Genomic DNA, 10,600 nt, shown 5'->3' with positions numbered 1-10,600 from the left:
TATTGTGTCATGTCCTTCCTTCAATTACTTTCGCACATTTTACTCATGATAATTCACTCATCGGGGCACTCTTCGGCAGTCCAATCAGTGGAGTGGTCACAAGACCGTGGAGTGTTGTCTCCCTTAACAAAATGGCGAAAATGGTTCTAATGGCGAAATCAAAGCAAAATTAATATGTTTTATCCACATGATATATATCGTGGATAATATGACTTCACTATACTTCAACAATGAAGTTAGATCCATGGTCGAATTTCACCTTCATTTTATCTTCCTTTGTAAGTTTGGGGGTAGCGCCCTAGTGTGCCACACAAGTACCTGTCAAAGAAAGAGTGAATGAGTGAATGTGATTGACGCTTTGAGCAGTATTGTATCAGAACAAATCATTGGAAGTGAAACATCAAGGTGAGGTGAAATGGGGCTCAACGTCGCGTCCAAGATTATTGCACTTACATTGCAACGTGCATGTATGTATGTATGTGTGTGTGTGTGTGTGTGTGTGTGTGTGTGTGTGTGTGTGTGTGTGTGTGTGTGTGTGTGTGTGTGTGTGTGTGTGTGTGTGTCTGCCTGTACTAGTCCGGACTTATATCGATTTTATAGTGCTAGCCCACTGAGATACCATGCCATTACCCCTTAATGCGGAGCATCGTGCAGGGTTACAACCATCATTTCACGTCCTTTGGTATAACGCGGCCGGGGCCTTACGCTCTCCGGGCGGACGCTCTTCAACTAGACCACGGAGGCTGTCCCGAAAAGTGAGTAAAAACATGGCAATGCATACCTTTGTACAGTTATCAGCCAGAGGCTCAAGATCATTCAAGGTTATATTGGTCTTCGAGATGATATAGGATTCCTGAGATCCTGGTCGTGTGTAATGGGAAAATTGAAGATCAGGATGTTCAAAGAAAAGACGAAGGTTCATAGCAAAACCTGCCATGTCTGTAGCGAACTTTCGACTTGGATCATAGCTCACCCGCCAACCAGTCACCTGTAGTGAGAGAAAATGCTTTAGAGTCGCATCAACGATGTGGTCCTAGACAGTGGAACATCATTAGTCCGGAACAGTGCAGACACGAGATTTTCAGACACCTTTGAAAAGAACGTTTTTGCAAAGTACATTACTCCGTAACGATGATTCGCTAATAAAAGGTAGTTCAAATACCAGGAATGGCAATGGTATTTTAAAAGAAACAGGAGCAATAAAATGGTGTTACTATTTTTATTGTAAAACATATTTTTTTCCATATGTTTACTGGAACAAATTATTTTTTTTACAAAATTTTCTTTATCCCAAACCAAAAGAATAAAAAATAGGCTTTCCTACCAGGATACCCCAAATTCCATGATGCCCCATATACCAGGAATGGCCATGTTATTTGTACTGTACAGTAACACGAACAACTGTAACAGGAACACAATTAATGTTATTCTACCTTCCCATTCTTCACAACAGGCGCTTCATATCTCAGGTCTCCAACAAGTCCAACGGGCCATACAGAAATCTTCCGAGTCCGTCGCATCTACGGGAAACACACTAGTGTACATAATTTGTGAAACAGAAAATGGTAAGTAATGTAAATTAAAGTTTCATTCATGAGATGAAGTAGATAGCGAGGGAGTTTTAACAGTTTTTCACTCATATCACGGCGTATTTGCTTGATGTTGGAGGAACGTCCTAAGTGATAGAGGTCTTAAACGTAGACCATTTTGGTGAAACCCGCGAGCACGTGTATGGCAGATAAGGGAGGCAATCCAAAGGGCTTCAACAATAGTCATATACACTTTATGTAAAAACTAAAATCGTTCTTATTCTTAATCTTAAATAAAACAACTACAGAGCACACTGAAACAGGAATTCGCCAATTATAACCATAGGTGTCCCCACTTTCCTGGTATTTGTCACGTAAGATTTTACCTCGGCAAAAATTCGCAAGTCGTACGTGTTATCATCATCAGCAAAATATACAACACCAGGCTGAGTTTCCAGGTCCACGTTTTTCCGCAGCCAAGATATCCCGAGGTTTCTTTGTTCCACTCCTTTTGCTGATTTTCTCACGAGACCACCAATATTTAACTGGGAGTCTGAAGGTGTCAAAACACACAAATGTGTGTATGACACACCACAGTTTCTTCACAAGTTGGCGACTAACCGAGATTTCTTCCTGGAATCTTCCACCACAATCCAGTGAAAACTGGACATGTGAAGAAACGTCTGAGATAGCCTTGTAAGTTCGGCCTTCTGTTGACTGCGTGCGTGTGTTGGTGTAATGGCATATATCACTGGAAGATCCTTCGAACTATTTCTCCGAGTTTCAAGATTCAGAGAAAGGTTTAGTATTCTCGCCGCTGCAAGTTTATATCTGTTTGAAATTTCTTTTATTTCATTGTCCTTAACTCTCAATTGTTCTCTGTAACTTCTGTAAGAGGCCAGAAGAGTTTCTTGCTTCTGTTTCAACAATACTTCCACTGTATGTAATCGAGTTCTTGAATTTACTTTTGAAAACCACATCTCTATAAAGGAAAAGGATGACATGTCATGTGATAAACAATAAAATCCAGAGACAGTGCTCTACATCACTGAGAATATGTTATCACTTCGTCTGTGAAAGGTAAATCAACTGAATTAATATATAAGATGCCAATATTTAATATATATACTATATGCAACGCAATGCCAAAATGACATTGAACTATGAAATACAGTATGAGGTTTTTTTGTTTCGCCCGATAACTTGTCTACCGATCGACGCAGCTCAACGTTATATGTTAAATAAACGTCTGGCTGTTTTGCTCTTGTGTGAAGGAAATACAAACTTTAAACCCACCATAAGCCACAAGTCGTGAAAAATAGCAACGGATGACACTCGTTAATTTCGCTATCCTGCTTGGCATCACACAGAGATCTAGACATTAGTCTGTCTAGTCTACCTTTAAATATATATTGACTGACAAGGTATATACTCGAGTGGGGATTTCTGTAATCAACATTGAATAACGATTGTGGTTCGCACACTCTTGCAAGGAGTGAAGGAATAGTCAAGCTTTATTTCTGACGAACAGATATAGTTTAACTTGTATGGTTGACAGTAATGAAGACAATGGTGCCATGCATATATAAATGTAAACCGTCAACGCCAGAGGATAATCAGTCTTGAAACAGATTCCATTAGGCGTATATATAGATATAAATAGTGGGGAAAATTGTATGAATGGATCGCTGAAAATCACCGATGACATCATAATACACATTGGATGTGAAACATTCGTAATACTAGCTTCAGTTTCTATACTTTTGCTCAGAAGCTTCAAATAAGACGTTATAACATTATCATGATACTCAGTATGAAATTGTTTTGAAATACAACCAAAAGTCATGTTGTAAATCTGCCATGTATTATTAAAAAGTATGACACTTACCGAAACATATGATAAAACAAACAGAAACCAGTACAGGGGGAACCAGGAGGGAAAAACAACGGTTTCCTCTCTTCGGGGGCATGTTGAACAGTTGTTGATGACAAATCCTATTTGGCTATGCTAAAGTAAAGTGAAGCTGAGGCAGGCCACGGAAGGCGCAGTTTACACGCTCACATCTGTGCGAGGGTTTCGTAAATTGATATTCTTATTAGAACGGTATTGATGTTTATTTCACCTGTTTGTTCATAAATTAAAAAAAATACCTGAGTTTTTTTTTTAAAGAATTGATATTAACATTCTGATGGACATACCTAGGGACCCTTCCGAAAAAAACAACTATTTCTTCATCATTATTTTCGCGTTCTATATGATCATTCAAACATCATATTTAGCGCTTGTGCGCAATGGTGGTCGACCTTTAACGACATGGATAGACCTTACATGTATACTCAGGAACAAAAGTTCCTGTGACACGCCTTTCCATTCGGTTGCATATATGAAAAACCTTTCAGGTGTTCAAATTGGATTCGAAAATATGAAAACGTTTAACACAAACGCAACCTCAGCAGTAAAGGATGATCTGATGGCAAAAAGTCTTGCATGCAGCAATAATGCAATCGATTATGTAAAAATGGGTATAAAAGCGTACATTTTGTAGGGATTCGGTATGCCATATGTATCTCAAGGATTTTGTTAACTGGTCACAGAAGGCTAGCGACCGCTCAGACAAAGCTCGTCCTAACCATCTTTCACCAACCTTTTAGCATACCTCTTGCAAGTGAAATTGTGGTGACGTATTTTACATTCACTGTCAATATATCTTCAACGATGTCTGCTCAAAGTGTATGAGGCAATCTATCCTGTTAACATGTGGCCATACCGATGTAATAAACGTAGTCCGTGTTCTGGTAGATATCCGTCCGTGTAGCTTGATGCGAGATCCTGCGTAGCGACATAGCAGCTTCGTTTACATAGAAGGGTTCTCACAAGGACTAATACATCACAAAGAGACATACATACAAGATATTTACAAAGTCAACTTCTCAGAAGTATCTGTGGATTTGCAACACTTGTCCTATTTTGATAACTGATCCTGAATTCAAGTCTAACTGTACAACAAAACATACTGCATAAAACGTTTAGAAGACCTGTCGTGTCGAACTGAAAACGTCATCTGTGGCATTTAGTGTACCCTTTCTGGGTTATGTTGGCGTTTATCACAAGAGATCGGGGTCAACAGAAATGTTTCCAATTGTAACTACCAATATTTCGGTTCCAAAAATCCCTCCAACCTTAACTGCAGTCGACTTTATAGGATGGACAGAGAATCATTGTATTTGACTGTTTGTGTACAGCAATACTATATGGATGTAATGACAAAATATAAGACGAATAATGACATAAAGAACTTCTCGACAAGACTTTATGGCAAGAGGGATAACTGCAACTTTCCAATAGTCAACGTTGCCTTTGTGTTGAGCAATATTCTAGCAGCTCCTGTCTTTCGTCTCTATATTTCTCAACTTTGGAGGTAAAATCGAGAAAGCTCTTTCTACGAAGATTTCACAAAGCATCATTAGAACCCATGGCCATGTTCTTGTGACAACACCGTAATTTATATGGTCGGGTAGCCTAGTGGTTGATACAAATGACAAAACCCTCTTCATATTCACATGAATTCTCTGTTGATAGCAGAGATGATTCTACGATTCCGACTATATCATGACTCATTATTTACGAGTGCCCATCTCAAACACATGCACAGGCAAGGCAATAGATCACTCTAAAGCAACACGAAAACATGTGGTGCAAGTCAGTAATAGAGAATTACATAGGAACCATGTTTGTCACTGATGCATCAAATTTGGAAATATCCTCGACATATCTACTACAAAACAGGCTTTCAAGCGTTCCCTTTTGTATGGATCCCTTTTCTGGTGTCCCCTGTCGTTATATTGCTGGAAAAGTGCGAAATGGTCTTTTGTCACTGAAACAATGGCCCATAGGATCTGGCAAATGGTCTTGGGAAAATTCAGAAATGGTGTCCCAAAAAGAAAAGGAAAAATTTACTTTGATAACAAATGATTGTTAATATTGCATAAAAAATCTCGCCTTAGATCATATACGTTAATATATTAACAGATCATATACAAAACCATCGCATAAACGTGCCGCATTTTTAATTCCTTGTGTATGCAATCGTAGTGTATGTATCTATAATACTGCTACTTGATCTTCCTGGATGTTCATGTCTCGTTATCTTTTTGTTCGCGAAAAGGTGAGCGTATCCTGCCCCACCGGTGGCACCCGTCACAAAAACATGCAAAGGCAAGGCAAGCCCCTGCAAATGCAACATCTCAGATCGTATGAACAAAAAGGCTGACTGAAGAGAAATGAATATTTATTATGATGGTTATATTAACTGAGAACACTCACGAGAGTCACGTGATTTACAAAACATAAATACACTTCTTTTGACCATGTGTTATCTGCCATCACTATTCAACCGCAACTCTGTTCCTTTTGACAGTATCCTAGGATATTGTTCTGGTAAACGTAGGCAGCACACTTTCATGTTTGTCATTCTTCTTACCGTCTTGATTTTGTATTGTAACAATATTATATGTAGTCACACTTCCATAGAAAAGTAGGGTCCCTTATGCAGTTCCGATTTAATTCTACTTTCCCCAAGTAATTGTATTTGTCCTGTTCTCGTATGCCACACGAGTACCTTCAAAGAAAACGAAATGCTGTTGATTAAAAAGTCATAATTAACCTAGCAAATGATTCATAAACGTTATTCACAAATAGGGAAATCAATGAATCCTTTGAAGCACGAGCGAAAGGGAACATGCTGACAAATGTATTTAATAAATTCAGAAAGCATGTTTTGCTTCCAAATAATATTTTAGTGAGTGAGTGAATATGATTTTACGCCGCTTTTAGCAATTATTCCAGCAATATCACGGCGGGGGACACCAGAAATGGGCTTCACACATTGTACCCATGTCGGGAATCGAACCCGGGTCTTCGGCGTGACGAGCGAACGCTTCAACCACTAGGCTACCCGACGGCCCCCAAATAATATTCTAAACCCTAACTGGAAACGGAAACGTCATATAACATCCATGTGTTAGACTAAACAAGGAAAACAAATTGCAGTATACTGCATACATGACAGATAGATTTACCATAATCAAACTGTACCGCGTTACCAGTATACATGATAAGTGGTATGTCGTTTCAGCTTGAATTAACACCCACCTTTGTGCAATTATCTGCTAACGGTTCAAGGCCGTCCAATGTTGTGTTGAGTGCTAACAGGATACTGGATTCTTGATACCCGCTTTTGACGTTATAGTTAAAGAACTGTGCCTTAGGATATTGGAAGAATAGTTTAAGGTTGATTGCAAAACCTGCCATGTCAATAGCAAATGGCCTTTCCGGAGCCCATCCTGTGAACCAACCAGTCACCTGGAAAAGATATTTGGATAATATTCAAGTTTTTAATCATTCGACCTGCCTAAACCCGCGTTAAATTCAATCCTTAGCGAGCCCTACCTATTTTCTCTGTCATATAAGTCTCTTTATAGTAAAATGACCTTCGAAAATGACTGAGAATAAAGTACTTTGTTTAGTAAAATAATCTTCAGCGGCGCGGTGATGATGTTTCAAGCTGAGGTGGTTTTAAGGTGATTTGATACTTCTGATTCACCAATCAGAATCGTGTAATTTCCAAATTCATGATAGAATTGTGATACATATGATTTTGCCAGATGAATCCATAGAAATACTAATGTCAAATTAGAATTGAAAAAAACCCTCGGATGACCTTTCCATTTTTTACGACGGGTGCAGCATATTTCAGACCTCCTGTAAACCCCACTGGCCACACAGAAACCCCTTTTGTCATCCGCATCTGAAATAAAGCATCCAATAGTTATTCAGAGAAGCATCGTACAACAACAGAAAATGTAGTATGCTGTATATTGGGTACATGTTTGTAGGTCCAACATTCACGTTGACTTATCATTCATGAAGGTGGCTTGTCCATGCATTGTTCACTATAAATGAAAATGAAATTAGGCGGTGCGATATTTTTATCAACTGGAGATGCATAATTATAATAATGAGGGGACATTTGCGAAATAATAAGCACAGTCCTCCGAGGTGACAGAATCTTTCGATCTAATGATTTCGTGACTTTTGTTACAACAGTATGCTATCCACGAATGGAATCGCATTGCCTCTCTTTGCTCGTTTGGCGACAAGCATGGATTGCTGGCATGTTCTCTGCCTCATCATTCACTAGTTATATAAGAGCTTTGCTTGTCAACTTAACTTGCTATCTAAATTGTGATCCCAAAGAGCGGTTGTTCACACATGCTTTTGTATGTCTTTGTGACGAGTGCCTCAGGAGAGGCAGGATACGCTCACCTTTTCGCGAACACCTGGTATCATCACTTTTTGATTCATAAACACATGCTTATGATATCGTCGGAATGGAACATTGGAATCTGCTTTTGGCAGAGATTTCGTATGATTATGGAAATGTTTTTGTCGATTTTTATGTGTTTTTAAAACAATATTCCACATTGATATATACTTTCATATTAAACAAATCTTAAATATCGGATATACTTTCATATCACAAAATTGCTAAACTCTTGTATACTTTGTATTACAAAAATGTTTGATTTAATACATGTCCACACCCGTGAAGATCCGTGTTAGACCATGCTTGTCGTAAGAGGCGACTAACTGGATCGGGTTGTCAAGCTCACTGACTAGGTTTAAGTGTGTCATCGTATCCTAGTTGCGTAGATCGATGCTCGTGATGTCAATCGCTGGATTGTCTGGGCCATATTATTATTTAAAGACCGCCGTTCTCTGGAATGTTGCTGATAGCGTCATTAAACAAACAAATAAATAATATCCGTATAACTCACCTCAGCAAATATCCTTAAATCATATGTGTTATCATCATCAGCAAAATATACAACTCCAGGATGTTTGTCTGGATCTAAATAACGCCGTATCCATGACAACCCTGCATTCCTCTGGGATACACCTCTTGGTTTTGAACTATGAGATTCTGTTGGTTTCAATTTCCTATCTGCTGGTGTTAAAGCATGCAAGTGTGTATATGAGAGCCCGCTTGACCGTAAAAGGTTCACCACCAGATTAGTTTTGTTCATATCATCTTCTACAAGTATCCAGTGAAAATTGGGCAGATGAAGCAACGTCTGTGACAACCTTGTAAGTTCGGCCTTTTGCTCAATTCGAGCATATGTTGGTGTTATGGCATATATCACTGGCATAGATGGATCGAATACCCGAAGACCTGTTCTTTCACCATCAAGATGCATAGTCATATCACTGTTTCTGAGCAAGACGTGCTCTTTGTTTCTTTTACGTAGGTGGCACCATCCTGGAAAAAAGTTTAATAGAGCTTCACATATGTTTGAAACGGACGAAAACTTCATGGCCTTTGTCAGTTTCGGCATAATTCGTATCCACTTAAACTGGAAATCCAAATCTGTTAATCCAAAAATGGGTGTTTAATGGATTTTTGTATGTGATACCGTTATATGACATTTATTAGCTTGAATTAAATAAAACCCTGAACTGTGATCTTGCATTATATTCTTAAGCAATACGCCGTGGTTGTATTTTATAAGGAAGCATAAACATATATTTCCTTCGTGAGGGACATGGGGGTATTTGTGGCCAGCCATGTGAGTAACGTGTACTTGGATAAGAGAAAACACACTTACCAACTGTAAAGGTAATCTATATATTTCCTTCGTGAGGTATCCGGCAATGGACCCCTCAACGGAAAGCACGCCTCCTGGAATCCAGCACCGGATACCTCACCGGATACCCCAATCTGGGTGTCCAAGGAACCCTGAACTGTGATCTTGCATTATATTCTTAAGCAATCAGTTGAGCTACTGTACGCCGTGGTTGTATTTTTTAAGGAAGCATAAACATATATTTCCGTCGTGACGGACACGGGGGTATTTGTGGCCAGCCATGTGAGTAACGTGTACTTGGATAAGAGAAAACACACTTACCAACTGTAAAGGTAATCTATATATTTCCTTCGTGAGGTATCCGGCAATGGACCCCTCAACGGAAAGCACGCCTCCTGGAATCCAGCACCGGATACCTCACCGGATACCTCAATCTGGGTGTCCAAGGAACCCTGAACTGTGATCTTGCATTATATTCTTAAGCAATCAGTTGAGCTACTGTACGCCGTGGTTGTATTTTTTAAGGAAGCATAAACATATATTTCCTTCGTGACGGACACGGGGGTATTTGTGGCCAGCCATGTGAGTAGCGGTTACTTGGATAAGAGAAAACACACTTGCCAACTGTAAAGGTAATCTATATATTTTCTTCGTGAGGTATCCGGCAATGGACCCCTCAACGGAAAGCACGCCTCCTGGAATCCAGCACCGGATACCTCACCGGATACCTCAATCTGGGTGTCCAAGGAACCCTGAACTGTGATCTTGCATTATATTCTTAAGCAATCAATTGAGCTACTGTACGCCGTGGTTGTATTTTTTAAGGAAGCATAAACATATATTTCCTTCGTGACGGACACGGGGGTATTTGTGGCCAGCCATGTGAGTAACGTGTACTTGGATAAGAGAAAACACACTTACCAATTGTAAAGGTAATCCACACAATTCCAAACAAAAGGATCCCTGATAAGATAAGCTTACGAATTCCAAGAAACATCATGAACAGTTTTATCCACTGGTTAATATCAGTTGATGTGATGCACAAATTACATCTGTTACCACCAGCATAGGGAAATCGATGGACAATATTAATGATAAAATGTACTATACTTGAAATGCTGACAGATGGCATGGATGTCCCTGTAAAGTGCTTGAGTGCCATGGGTGGTCTAGTAATGTAATTGGGTACCATGGGTGGTCCAGTGATATGCTTGAAAGCTATAGGTGACCTAGTAAAATGCTTGAGTGCCGTGGGTGGCCTGGATAAGCGCTTGGGTGGCAGGGGTGGTCCAGGTATTTGCGAAATGGGTGGTCCAGTGATATGCTTGGGTGTGACATGAGTGGTCCAGTGATAAGCTTTGTAGCCATGATGGCCCAGTGATGTGCACCATGGGTGGTCCAGTAATATGCTTGGGTGGCATGGGTGG

General features: G+C 39.7%; 2 protein-coding genes across 2 annotated transcripts; both read right to left on the bottom strand.

Annotated features, from left to right (window-relative positions):
- Positions 1-212: 212 nt before the first annotated feature.
- On the bottom strand, positions 213-4,373 carry LOC124146213 (galactosylgalactosylxylosylprotein 3-beta-glucuronosyltransferase 2-like). Its single transcript, XM_046516404.1, has 6 exons — positions 4,298-4,373; positions 2,151-2,346; positions 1,916-2,051; positions 1,434-1,520; positions 782-988; positions 213-318 (listed from the first exon to the last, which is right to left on the bottom strand). Exons 1-6 carry the CDS (start codon positions 4,371-4,373, stop codon positions 262-264), a joined length of 759 nt encoding a protein of 252 aa, XP_046372360.1. The 3' UTR covers positions 213-261.
- A 1,481-nt stretch (positions 4,374-5,854) lies between these two features.
- Positions 5,855-10,198, bottom strand: LOC124146500 (galactosylgalactosylxylosylprotein 3-beta-glucuronosyltransferase 1-like). Its single transcript, XM_046516818.2, has 5 exons — positions 10,095-10,198; positions 8,367-8,848; positions 7,250-7,336; positions 6,682-6,891; positions 5,855-6,148 (listed from the first exon to the last, which is right to left on the bottom strand). The coding sequence occupies exons 1-5, from the start codon at positions 10,171-10,173 to the stop codon at positions 6,047-6,049; spliced, it is 960 nt and encodes a 319-aa protein (XP_046372774.2). The 5' UTR covers positions 10,174-10,198; the 3' UTR covers positions 5,855-6,046.
- Positions 10,199-10,600: the final 402 nt, after the last annotated feature.

Source organism: Haliotis rufescens, unplaced genomic scaffold (genome assembly GCF_023055435.1).
Source record: "Haliotis rufescens isolate VD_foot unplaced genomic scaffold, xgHalRufe1.0.p SCAF_3, whole genome shotgun sequence".
Taxonomy (NCBI): Eukaryota; Metazoa; Mollusca; class Gastropoda; order Lepetellida; family Haliotidae; genus Haliotis; species Haliotis rufescens.
Note: the sequence above shows the minus strand (reverse complement) of the source record. Positions and strands in the feature narration are given on the sequence as shown.

What these genes read in the sequence shown, in the direction of transcription:
- LOC124146213 (XM_046516404.1), bottom strand. Translation starts at nt 4,373, where the DNA reads ATGTCGCTACGCAGGATCTCGCATCAAGCTACACGGACGGATATCTAC. An exon ending in ACTTGCGAATTTTTGCCGAG is followed by an intron (nt 1,521 to 1,915) that starts GTAAAATCTTAC and finishes TGTTTCCCGTAG; the next exon opens with ATGCGACGGACTCGGAAGAT. An exon ending in CTGTTGTGAAGAATGGGAAG is followed by an intron (nt 989 to 1,433) that starts GTAGAATAACAT and finishes CTCTCACTACAG; the next exon opens with GTGACTGGTTGGCGGGTGAG.
- LOC124146500 (XM_046516818.2), bottom strand. Translation starts at nt 10,173, where the DNA reads ATGATGTTTCTTGGAATTCGTAAGCTTATCTTATCAGGGATCCTTTTG. An exon ending in CCGTCGTAAAAAATGGAAAG is followed by an intron (nt 6,892 to 7,249) that starts GTCATCCGAGGG and finishes TATCTTTTCCAG; the next exon opens with GTGACTGGTTGGTTCACAGG. An exon ending in TAGCAGATAATTGCACAAAG is followed by an intron (nt 6,149 to 6,681) that starts GTGGGTGTTAAT and finishes TTTTCTTTGAAG; the next exon opens with GTACTCGTGTGGCATACGAG.